Genomic DNA, 13,943 nt, shown 5'->3' with positions numbered 1-13,943 from the left:
AAAAGGGAGTGGTCTCAAATCAAAATTAGAAATGAAACAGGAGAAATTACAATGGATACCACAGAAATACAAAGATCATAAGAGACTATTATAAGCAACTATACACCGATAAATGGAGAAATGGACAAATTCCTAGAAAGGCACAATCTTCCAAGACTGAACCAGAAAGAAATAGAAAATATGAACAGACCAGTCACAAGTACTCAAATTGAAAGTGTGATTTTAAAACGTCCAACAAACAAAAGCCCAGAACCAGACGGCTGCACAGGCAAATTCTATCAAACATTTAGAGAAGAGTTAACACCTACCCTTCTGAAACTCTTCCAAATATTGCAGAGGCAGGAACACTCCCAAGCTCATTCTACAAGGCCACCATCACCCTGATACCAAAAACAGACAAAGATATCACAAAAAAAGAAAATAACAGGCTGATATCATGGATGAACATAGATGCAAAAATCCTCAACAAAATACTAGCAAACAGAATCCAACAACACATTTAAAGGATCATACACCATGATCAAGTGGGATTTATCCCAGGGATGCAAGGATTCTTCAATATATGCAAATCAATGTGATACACCACATTAACAAACTGAAGAATAAAAACCATATAATCATCTTAATAAATGCAGAAAAAGCTTTTGACAACTTTTAACACCAATTTATGATTAAAACTCTCCAGAAAGTGGGCATAGAGGGAACCTGCATCAACATAATAAAGGCCATATGTGACAACCCTACAGTTAACATCATACCCAATGGTGAAAAGCTGAAAGATTTCCTCTAAGATCAGGAACAAGACAAGGTTGTCCACTCACCACTTTTATTTGGAATAGTTTTGTAAGTCCTAGCCATGGCTATCAGAGAAGAGAAAGAAATAAAAGGAATCCAAATTAGAAAATAAGAACTAAAACTGTCACTGTTTGCAGATGACATGATACTATACATAGAAAATCTTAAAGATGCTACCAGAAAAATACTATAGCTCATCAAGGAATTTGGTAAAGTTGCAGGATACAAAATTTATACACAGAAATCTCTCTCTTGCATTACTATATACTAACAACAAAAGATCAGAAAGAGAAATTAAGGAAACAATCCCATTTACCATCACATCAATAAGAATAAAATACCTAGAAATAAACCTACCTAAGGAGGCAAAAGAACTGTACTCAGAAAACTATTAGATACTGATGAAAGAAATCAAAGATGATACAAACAGATGGAGAGATATGCCATGTTCTTGGATTGGAAGAATCAATAATGTGGAAATGACTATATTACCCAAAGCAATCTACAGATTCCACACAATCCGTATCAAATTACCAACGGCATTTTTCACAGAATTAGAACAAAAAAAATTACAATTTGTTTGGAAACACAAAAGACCCTGAATAGCCAAAGCAATCTTGAAAAAGAAGAATGGAGCTGGAAGAATCAGGCTCCCTGACTTCAGACTACACTACAAAGCTACAGTAATTAAAACAGTATGATACTTGCACAAAAACAGAAATATAGATCAATGGAACAGGATAGAAAGTCCAGAGATAAACCCATGCACCTATGAATACCTAATCCACGACAAAGGAGGCAAGAATATACAATTGAGAAAAGACAGTCTCTTCAATAAGTGGTGCTGGGAAAACAGGACAGCTAGGTGCAAAAGAATGAAATTAGAGCACTCCCTAACACCATATGCAAAAATAAACTAAAAATGGATTAAAAACCTAAATGTAAGGCTGGATACTATAAAACGCTTAGAGGAAAACATAGCCAGAACACTCTTTGACATAAATCACAGCAAGATCTTTTTTGATCCACCTCCTAAGTAGTGAAACTAAAAACAAAAATAAAATATGGGGCCTAATTAAACTTCAAATTTTTACACAACAAAGGAAACCATAAACAAGAAAGGAAACCATAAACAAGATGAAAAGACAACCCTCAGAATGGGAGAAAATATTTGCAAACGAAGTAACTGACAAGGGATTAATCTCCAAAATATACAAACAGCTCATGAAGCTCAATATCACAAAAACAAACAACCCAATCAAACAATGGGCAGAAAATCTAAATAGACATTTCTCCAAAGAAGACATACAGATGGTCAAAAAATGTATGAAAAGATGCTCAAGATCACTCATTACTAGAGAAATACAAATCACAACTATGATGAGGTATCACCTCACACCTGTCAGAATGGCCTTCATCAAAAAATCTACAAATAATGAATGATGGAGAGGGTGTAGAGAAAAGGGAACCCTCTTGCACTGTTGGTGGGAATGTAAATTGGTACCGCCACTATGGAGAATAGTATGGAGGTTCCTCAAAAAACTAAAAATAGAACTACCATATGACCCAGCAATCCCACTCCTGGGCATATACCCAGAGAAAACCATAATTCAAAAAGAAACATGCACCCCAATGTTTATTGCAGCACTATTTACAATAGCCATGATATGGAACAACCTGAATGTCCATCAACAGAGGAATGGATAAAGAAGATGTGGTACATATATACAATGGAATATTACTCAGCCATAAAAAGGAATGAAATAATGCCATTTGCAGTAACATGGATTGACCTAGAGATTGTCATACAGAGTGAAGTAAGTCAGAAAGAGAAAGACAAATATCGCATAATATGGCTTATATGTGGAATCTAAAAAAATGGTACAGATAAACTTATTTGCAAAGCAGAAATAGAGTCACAGATATAGAAATCAAACTTATGGTTACCAAGGGGGGTGAGGGGAGTGGGATGAATTGAGATTGGGATTGACATACACTACTATATATAAAATGGACAACCTGCTGTAATGATAACCTACTGTATTGCACAGGAAACTCTACTCAGTGCCCTGTGGTGACCTAAATGGGAAGGGAATCTGAAAAAGAGTGGATATATGTATATATATAACTGATTCACTTTGCTGTACAGCAGAAACTAACAAAACATTGTAAAGCAGCTATACTCCAATAAAATTTTTTTAATTAATATAATCATTATCACCAATAATTAACACCCATTTATTGATCACAAAATACATGTGTTGACATCTAGCAAACTGATATAGAAAACCCTTGTAAAAACAAAAGTATATGCATGGTGTAAATTCTTTTTACTAACATGAAATTTTTGTTTACTGGAATACTATATCAATAATCTATAATGGGGAGAGTCCTATATTATTTTACTAGTGGCAGGGCTAAGAAATATTTTTATTTAACAAAATATGGAAAACTTTTAAGAACAGTTTCATTTATTCAGCAATAGATAAGTAGACCTCATTTTTGGTCCTGAGGATATAATATAATCCTGAAGACATGAACTTTGTCCTGAAGATTCAGACTAAAACCTTTCCTCTCTGTACTGGGTCTAGGGGCAGAGTATCAGGCTGGAACTCAGGAAGCTTAATTTCCAGAACTAGTTCTCCGTTTAAAGATTTTTGACCTTTAGCAAGTCACATCACATGACTGCACTTTCTTATGTATAAAATGAGAATGCAGCTGATTCACAAAACTTTATTCTTTCAATTATTTATTAATTCACCATCCAGAAATCATTATGCTACGCACTGAGGAGACAATAGTGAGTACAGCACTTCTCTTGTTCAGTAGTCTACAACAGATTTGGGAATTTACCTGTGATAAAATGCCCCACATTTCTTAGGGACATTACCAGCCATCATTTTAATTTAACCTAACCTAATTTTAAAGTACCTTATTCTTTCCTCCTCTATTTTTTTGTATACTCTAACAGTACTTGAACTTATTTTTAAATGAGGTTTAATTATAAACTGAAGAATTGTAAAATGGATATTAAATGATATATTGTTGTTGAGATAAGTGAAATTTCAATTATTCAAACAGTCTAGTTAAGACTATTTAAGTCTACATTAAGAACTACTTAAGCAAGGTAAAAGAGCTTGAGTTTCCTGATTTGTTAAAAATGGAAGAAAATAGTTTCCACTAGGCTTACCTCCTGGGGATATTGTGAAGATTAGTACAGTCTATGTATGAGAATATACATATATATATATACATACATATATATGTATACATGTATATACATATACATGTATATGTATATATACATATATATATATATATATAATATAAATACTCAGACGTAACGTATCCTTCTGAAACCTGGTCCTTTGAGCAAGTTCTCTAAAAGAACTCAACTCTAAAAACTTTTGTCCAGGATTCAAGTCCAAGTTCTGCTACATATTAATTTTGTGAGTTTGAGATTCAATTTCATTTTTATGTAAAACAAGAAAAAATCACATAGATACTGTGAGAATTAAATAATATTCATGTGAGAGTTATTTAGAAACTGTGACTCACTGTAAAATGTAGGTCAATATTATGTTTAAAAAGATAAATGGCCAGTTTTATACCTCTTTACTATTCTACCACATGATGTTTTCTTATCTTCACAGTACTGGCATATATATTCACAGTAAAGTGCCTAAAGTAATGGGTACCATTTACTGAGAACAGTTCTATGTGCCAGGCACTTTTTGAAGTACTTAACAAGTATTACCTCATTTAATTCCTATACAACCACATAGTATATGCATTATTAATATTAATGGGTAATCCATAGAGGAATCTTTTCAAGTGATTGCCACGCACTAAAGGGCTGCAGATATTTCCTCCTAAAGTGCTATCTTTTCTTATTTTTCGAAAGGAATAAACACTTCCACTTCTCAAGTACTGTAGCAAACTAGAAAGGAATACACAGAAACTTTTCTAGGCTTTTCAAAATAATTCCTGTCCACTGCCACTTAGGAAGAAGATTTAATCAAAGCAAGTGACATTTGCGATCAATGCAAAGCTTAGAGGTAGGCGGTACACCTGATTGCAAGTTGTATCCCCGGTGGGGTAGAAGTTAGAGAGAGGGAACGAACAGCTATTAGTTTTCTTTACACTTCACTGCTTCAATTAGAAGTATTTCATGATAATATTATTCATATCTGTTATAAATTTTAGGTGTTTTTTGACTTTGTTTTGATTTTAGTTATTTTCCTTTAAGACAATGGGGTTTTGAAATACCCAGTTGGATAAATTTTCATTATATCCTGATGAATTAAACTATTTATATAATTTCAGAAGTATAAAAAGCATGTGTGTTCTAATGGTGTTCTTTGATTTATCAGCCAAAATACCAACTTTTCTCAAAATATCTTAATGAAAAATACTTGGTAAAAAATTAGGAACTTCTATATAAAAGTGCTTACAATATTTATTTTTCTTTGTTGGGGAAATATTGTGTTATACATGACAGAAACTTAAAAAGATAATTTCATGGTTTTTGACTTTAATTTCCCTAGAAAATCTACTACTAAAATGTTGGTTTTATACCTGGATGATAACATACATTTTTTTAAACACATTTATTTATTTATTTATTTATTTATTTTTGGCTGTGTTGAGTCTTCATTGCCATGTGCAGGCTTTCTATAGTTGCGGCGAGTGGGGGCTACTCTTTATTGTGGTGTGCGGGCTTCTCATTGCGGTGGCTTCTCTTGTTGTGGAGCACAGGCTCAAGGTGCATGGGCTTCAGTAGTTGTGGCACACGGGCTCAGTAGCTGTGGCTCACGGGCTCTAGAGCACAGGCTCAGTAGTTGTGGCACACAGGCTTAGTTGCTCCGCGGCATGTGGGATAAATGAAACTTCTGAAAGACTATATAGTACATCAGAGGCATTCTGTTCAATAAAGGACCAAGATAGCTAGAGCTGCAGAAATACAATCCACTGGGACTCCTACAGTGAAATTTCAGAAGTTTCACATGGTGTAATTAAGAATACTCTGCAAAAGGTAATAAAAAGTCTTTCTGTAAGGAAGTAACAATATCCCAGACTGATATTGTACATGGCCAGTGGCTTATAGAAGATAAAAGGAAAGTAAAATTAAAAGTTAATTTAAAAAAACAGGAAAAAAGTAGGAGTCAAGCATCAAATCATATTATATTAAAATACCATAACTAGGTTTTTTCCCTTCTCTTCACACAAATGCTGGATAAATTATATGAAACAGTACCTTCCTTTTAGCCTTTAGCTGCTCATGATACTTGTCACAGGTGTCCCCTGGGATCTCTCCTCCCCAGAGAGTGATTCCAACAATGGTGTATGTGATACCCATGATGAGCAATGGGAAACAGTACACCAGTATAATAACAATAATATGGTAACTGTAAGAAATAAGAAAAATATATGCTGAAGCGTGTATTGGAATGAAATAGTAAGACTTTGAATTCATTCCATTTTAAGTCATAATTGAACATGCCAAAGATTATTCCCACATTTTCTCTAAGTCCTCATTTCACAAACTCATCACAATACTATGCTATTGTCACTTACAATCATCCAGATGCTACCAGTTGATCTTTGTCAATCTTTACTTCGTGTATGAAAACTATAGCTGAACTGTAGTGCTCTCTGCTTGGTAGTCATTGAGCTAACCTAATTAAATGTATAATCGGAGGAAAAGAGATGGGACATATTAAACTGATGAACTGACATATTTTCTCCTATGTAAAACTATTACATATATCCTATAACATCAGTCATATTTGAAATAAATCATTCTTCAACCAAATGAAGAAAATGTGACTAGATGCTCTGAGTCACACTGGCATTTTTCCAAAGTCATGGTACATTTGATTGCATCATTAAATTTGGTAAATAATATACAGGTGTGTTAGTCACATCAAAATTATTATACTATAAATTATAACTAAATTTTGGGATTTCATAGCTTTCAATAAAAATTATCAGGATGCAATTAGGGAGGACTAGAAGGGCAACCAATAACATAATAGCCAAATTAGAATTTGTACAAACTTTTGGGTGGCTTCTACTATCTTATGAAGGCTTTAAAGTAATTAAAGAGCTTGGCATGCTAGTCTTCTCAATCCCAGGTTTTTTTTTTTTTTTTTTTGGTAAATCTTCTTGATTTCTGTACCCTGATAGCTTATTAAGTATTAACTAAGTCAATGGGGAATTAAGTCAACAAATAATTTAATTTTATTACTTTGATTAAATTAATTTTGTTATCATACAACCTAAGAATTATTAATAGTATATAATGGATAGATGCAGTCCTCAGTTTAATAACTGCTGCCTGCTTTTCCTTTAATAAGTACTTCTTAATGTTTTTCTTTAAAAATCTGCACTCTGAGTAGAGCAGAGTTTGATAAAATGGCTGCTTTAAAAGATGATCACTGGGGCTTCCCTGGTGGCGCAGTGGTTGAGAGTCCGCCTGCCGATGCGGGGGACGCGGGTTCGTGCCCCGGTTCGGGAAGATCCCACATGCCGCGGAGCGGCTGGGCCCGTGAGCCATGGCCGCTGAGCCTGCGCGTCCGGAGCCTGTGCTCCGCAACGGGAGAGGCCACAGCAGTGAGAGGCCTGCGTACCGCAAAAAAAAAAAAAAAAAAAAAAAAGATGATCACTGTATTTGCATCATTTGTTATTTTAAAAGGAAAAAATAGTTCACTAAATAAGAATTTTTTGAAATAAAATTTAAATGGTCAGCATAAAAACCAAAATGCAAACAATTGAACAATTATGTTTTTTTCATTTGCTTTTCTTAAGGTGGGTTCAAATTATGAAATATCAGATTCTATCATATAGCATTCCTATTTCCTTTCTAACCTAGTGCTTAAGTTTCTTTAATGCTAAAACAAAGGAACACAACCTAGAACCTACTAAGACTTCCTTTCCCTTCAGCCAGGCTTCTTAAAAGAGCAATCTGCACCTTTGGGTTTCAGTTCCTCCCTTCTGGCTCATTTCTCAGTGGATAACAACCTGGCTTTCCTTTGCACTTTCATTTCCAGTGATCTTATCAGTTCCTCCAGAAACGCTCCAGAGCTACCCCACATAGAGGTCTTCACATTTTTCCAGTTAGAAACCTTTGTAACTTATACAAACGAATTGACTATATCATATTGTAGTATAGTATTTTTATGTGTCTCTTTCCCAAGTAATGTGTGAGCCCTTGAGGGAAATGTCTATGGCTTATCTATGTAATAGTTGCTCCCAACCTGTAGTTCATTACGTGTTCAACACATTTAGTTGAAAATTGTAATAGAGTGTTAACTTACGTGAAATGTTGTTTGGGACCTTCTGGCCATTGCACATAGCAAAGAGTACGGCCCGGCATGACTTTGGTTTTGGAGTAAAGACACTGAGGGAAGGCAAGTAGAAATGCTAGAATCCAAATGCCTCCAATGACAATCTTGGTTGCAGTGGCAGACAGTCTGGGCTTCAAGGGATCAATAATGGCCATATACCTATATAAAAACAAGCAAAACCATTTTGTTGGCTATCTTGTTAATGGAGTTTAAAATGAGTTTCAGAGGAGTTTCCAGGGCCAGGGTTATCTCTCTTCTGGTAAACAAACTGAAAAAGATTTTGCTTGTATAAAGGCAGCATAGAATAATTATGGCATAGTGTTAGGAATCAGGCAGATCAAGGTTCAAACCCTATCCTGTCACTTATTTAACTTTTTGAACTCCATTATTTTTAAAATAGAAATAAGAACCCCCCCCCCCTTAGTGGTGAAGTAACGATCAATAGAAATAATGTAAGTGAAAGGTATTGATTATTTGCTGCTGTGCCTAACACATTATCAGAACTCATATGTCTGCTGGATGGAATTGGAAAGATGCGTATTAAGTGCTTAAAAATATGAATTCTGTACCCCAAGACCTCCATTTTTCTTATGTATGTTTAACTTTTTAAAAGAAAATTCAAGACAACTAATATGGATAATGTCTACATGATTGACAAAATGAGGAATCCCTCAGAAGGATATTGTCAACATAGCCATTTAAAAGCATCCAGAGACAAGTTCAGGGTTTAGATAAGGATGAATAAATCAAGTTTGACTGAGGCTATGCTTTCCTATTACCGCTAAAATTGAATTCATACTGTATCATATAAATCTCCATAGTATTTATCTATGTAACTATATATAACATAATTGTTATAGGAAAATATATTTAAGGCTCTAAAATATTTACATATGATTTTTAGAGTGCAACTTTTTTTTTTTTTTTTTTTTTTTTTTGCGGTACGCGGGCCTCTCACTGTTGGGGCCTCTCCCATTGCGGAGCACAGGCTCCGGACGCGCAGGCTCAACGGCCATGGCTCACGGGCCCAGCTGCGGTGGGATCCTTCCGGATCGCGGCACGAACCCGTGTCCCCTGCATCAGAAGGTGGACTCTCAACCACTGCGCCACCAGGGAAGCCCTAGAGTGCAACTTTTTGAGAAATTAGAAACTATTTGAATATGGTAACGGAAGTCAAGCTTTATGCACTTGGTAAAATAGTAAGAATATGTCTGGGAGAATTAAATTCCAGTTTTAAATTGGGTAAAATGGCTAATTGCCAAATTATGGCTAATACTCAGAGTAGAAAATAACATACACCAAATGAATTATATTTTGGCATTTCTATCAATAAAACACATTCTTATTTAATTGTATTATTTTTACTATCGGCCATTTTGTGTTTCTCAAATATATTTTTATGTATGAAAATTTTTCAAAGGTAATATTTTTATCAAAGAATGAGTATTACTTAAACCAAAAACATTTAATCTTATGAATATAACTATTTCAAAATAAGGGTAATTCATTAACTTGTTTACTGCTCTTTGCTTTTGTAACTATTAGGCAGAATTAGATCTTCAGTAGATATATTGGAACTTATCTACCTACTATTCATAACGTTAACTTTAGTTGTAATTTACTTAAAGAAAGTACTCTTAATTTATTATGTATGACAGCTATTAGGCAAAAGTGAATGTTAGATATGAAAAAAGTAATCATAAAATGGTACCTTGGTTTAGGGAAATAAAGTGAATCATACAAAGAAAATAAAATACATATGTTTGAAACTGAAAACTGTTTAAAATTCACCTCTCATGCTTATGTTGGTAAAGATAATAATAGCAACATATATTGATTGCTAAGCATGACCAGACAACTTATTGCACACAATATATATACATATATATACATTTAGTATCCAGCAAAATTCAATAAATCAACTAGTATTATCCTATTTTACAGAAAAGAAAGCTGAGGCTTAAAGATTAAGTAAAGTATTTAAAAATGTCCCAAATGGTAGGAATTGGAATTCTAAACCAGTTCTGCCAATCCTCAAAGTCTACGTAGGTACAGATTATGGCTTTGAATATAACCACTTGTTTAAGGAATTGTGGGAGAGAAAGAAAAATATATAAGGTAGACGACTTGAAGAGAATCAGAAGTCGCATCTTGTCTCTAAATTCAAAAGCATTTATGTGCAATGTTAAAGACGAAAGTCAAATATATAAAGGCAATAATTATGATTGGTCATTTCTGTTCGCATTGCGATGGACTATAAATCACCATAGCATTTCTCTCATTACATTGAACTGTTGCTTTATGGTGTTTCCAGAGTCAGACACAGTACTTATCAGTAAATTTTGTTGTACTGAACTGACTATTTCTCAATCTTATCATAATCTTTGCTTTTTCGCTTGCCTGGAAATTTATGAATGCTATTTGAATACTTAGACAGCTGATTTTTTGAGACTGTAATGAGAAGTTGAGTGATGTGAGCAGGTTTAGAGTCTTGTACAGCTACTACAGCATGGACAATTCAAAATAAAGTACAAATTTCTTATTGATTTTTTTGTCAATTAGTTTAATGTTAGAGAAATTATTTCCTGACAGGTAGAATATTGTTTTAGTTGGATTGTATGGAAACAGTCAATTTATGTTCTCACTAACTCTTTAGTGAAAGTAGACATTTTGAAACTTCAAGGTGACATTTTTGTCATTTCTGGTCTGATCTATTATTCATTCATTCAGCCAACATTTCTTGGATGTCTACTGTAGTATCCCAGATACTGTAGTAATACAACAATGAGAAAAAATGACCTTCACAGAACTCACAGTCTAGTGAGGTAGATAGATACTAATCAAATAATCTCACCAATAAACATAAAATTACAAATATAATAAGTGTTACAAAGGCAATGTTTATGGCTGTGTGAGTGCATTTACTGGGGAAAACATTTAGATTGTGAATCAGTCTTCCCTAAGAAAAGCATTCTGGGTTGAAACTTGAAAGGGTGACTAGGCAAGGTAGCAGAAGGGTGAGCGTTGCAAAGATTTCTGGGGGAACAAACAACATGTGAAAAACTCCTGTGTTAATGGTGGGTTTTTATGGGTTGAATTGTGTCCCCCTAAAAAAGGTACATTGAAGTCCTAACACCCAATATCACAGAAGGTGACCTTATGTGGAAATAGAGTTTTATATAGGTAATCAAGTTAAAATGAGGTCATTATGATGGGCCCTAATTCAATATAAGGTGTAAAGGAGAACTTTGGAAACAGAACCACACAGAGATTGCCACATGAAGATGGAGGATTGAGTGATGTATCTACAAGCCACAGAATGTCAAAGACTGCCAGCAATCCACAAGAAGTTAGGAAGGGGCAAGGCAGAATTTCCTCATAGGTTTCAGAGGGAGCATGGCTCTTGCCAACACCTTGATTTCAGACTTCTAGCTTCTAGAAATGTGAGACATAAATTTCTGTTGTTACTCAGTTTGTGCTAGTTTGTTACAGTAGCCCTAGGAAACCAATTTGATGGGTAAGGGTGGGTGCATTGTGCACTTGAGGAACTAAGGGCTAATGTAATTGAAATGCTGAAAGTGAAGGGGGAAAGTGATTTGAAACGAAGTTGTAGTTCAGGTTATAGAATTTTGTCCTCTGGAAAGTAATTGAGGTGATTCAATCAGGAGGGGAGAGTAATCAGATTTTAGTCTGGAGAATGGATTGAAGGAGGGAAAGAATGGAAGGAAGAAGATAAGTTACCTCATTATTGTTTTGGTTTGGATGAGAGATGATTGCTGCTTGGAATAGAGTATTACCACTGGAGATTGAATTACGTTAATGATTGAGGAAAATAAAGAAATGTTGAAATATTGTAGAAAGGGAGAGCCAGTTGACCAAAGAGGTAGGTAGAACTTCCAGGCACTGCTGAAGGCCAATTTGAAATTGGTGATTAGGAATTCACTGTGGCATCAATGTTTCCTACTCTGTGACCCTCTCCTGGAATAATAATTTTCTCAACAGTAAGCATGAAAGAAATGGATCCTTAGGGTCAAATAAATACCCTCTGGACCTTGAGGAGAAATTATCAAACCCAGGATACAATCTCTCTCAAATGAGTGTCAGTACTTTATTCTTCCTTTAAAGAAATATATATCTTTGATATGATCACACTCGATTTTCCTAGGTGTTTGTCTGAGCTTCTCATTACCATTTTTCCCCACCAAATAGATTCTCAAATACGTTAGAGTCTCCTTACTCTGACTGTTTCACAAAGAATAGCTAAGATTGGATTCTTTACTCTTCCAATTAGCATAACACCTAAGCAAGTTTTAAAGTCACTTTTTGTTGTCTTTCATAGAGGAAGAAATTCTCAGAAATATCCATCAGAAGCTCACATTATAATGCCATCTTTTATTAGCTTTCCTTTTCACTCTAATACAGGACCAATGTCCTTTACCATGTACTGCTTTTCCTGACATAATTGAAGGGGTCTTTTTCATCAAAAAGATGATGTCTTTTGCAAAACAGAATTTTTTGACATAACTTTACTGCTCTCAGTAAGTAAGCCTTTCCATTTTGTAATTGTTCTTGGTATATGGTATAATTTTTCCTTTTGGTAGCATTTTTATTAAGCTCTGTTTCTGGATCTTTACATGCTTACATACATTTAAAATTTTTGGTATAAAGAGAGAGTACAGTCTTCAGATGTTTATTTGATTATATTAAGTAATATTTGCCTGAAATAATATAGATTTTACTGTTTTCCAGTTTGCTTCTGGCCATAGTAGACATTGTTTTAGTCTGTAAATTCAGGATCCTATAATCTGAAGTGAGGAGATGAAGCCCTAGGAAGGAGCACTTGGTAAGAGATATGTATACAGCTGGAGACTTAGCCAATTTGCAGCAATCCTGAAAGGCAAGAGTGGTAGATATATCCCAAAGGCACTCTCCTTCTTCCCATCCCCTCCAGAGGTCTCGCATTAGAAAAAGCCAAGAAGAGACCCAAGAGTGAGGGACCCTATTGATACAGTCAGTCTACAGAAGTAGTCAGCCTGGTGGGGAGGGGCAGAAAAAAGAGTGGAATAGATAGTGAGTAGATATGAATTGAAAAATAGACATTATCCAGCTCAGATAATAATTTCATGTTTTTCACATGCTAGTTTCCTTGCTGAAGTGATTTTTCTTTTGCTTCATATGTTATTCTAAAGTTGTATGACTGGAAAACTTCTAACCATCCTTTAATTTCCACTCAGATTACAGACTGATCACTGTAGATTCTTTCCCTCTCTCTGTGCAGAGTTAGTTTTTACCTCCTCAGTGCTGCAACAGCATTATGCTCATAATGATTTTAGCTCATTGGAGGTATGATTTATTCTTCTCTGTGTTCTGTAGTACCTAACAAAGTATCTATAGTAGTCAACATCATTGTTGAATAGTGACTGCAAATAGTTGTTGAGTATTTGGACAGATGGATGGGTGAATAATTGTTTACAAATAAAAACTTAAGCGTGTACACAATTTTTAAAAGGAATAGTTTTCTTAACTTTGCTAAATGGGAATAAACATGGCATAGAGTATGATTATGAGGTTAAAATGACATTACATAACACAATGTATTCAAGGAGACTTAGGCAATATCAGGCACAGTAGACACTCAACCTAAATCACTCTAAAACTATATTGAATAAAATGAAATTAACACTTGAGAATTTAAAAAATGTTGCTGTGGTAAGCTCGAGACAAAAATAAACAAAGATAACTTATTTAATGTGGTTCTTAGCTAGTTGTGATCAGAGTAGAAAGAAAAATAAGTTCACA

General features: G+C 34.6%; 1 protein-coding gene across 1 annotated transcript in view; it reads right to left on the bottom strand.

Moving 5' to 3' along the window:
* TACR3 (tachykinin receptor 3) overlaps nucleotides 1–13,943 on the bottom strand; it is a gene marked incomplete at its 5' end in the record, with an annotated part of 57,044 nt that overhangs the window by 27,143 nt on the left and 15,958 nt on the right. The window contains 2 exons of the mRNA XM_079920421.1: nucleotides 6,053–6,203; nucleotides 8,115–8,303. Coding sequence (XP_079776547.1) covers nucleotides 6,053–6,203; nucleotides 8,115–8,303 — 340 coding nt within the window. The remainder of the gene's footprint in view (nucleotides 1–6,052; nucleotides 6,204–8,114; nucleotides 8,304–13,943) is intronic.

The sequence above is a fragment of the Stenella coeruleoalba genome (assembly GCF_951394435.1).
Source record: "Stenella coeruleoalba genome assembly, chromosome: 4".
Taxonomy (NCBI): domain Eukaryota; kingdom Metazoa; phylum Chordata; class Mammalia; order Artiodactyla; family Delphinidae; genus Stenella; species Stenella coeruleoalba.
This window is presented reverse-complemented; position numbering and strand designations above follow the sequence as displayed.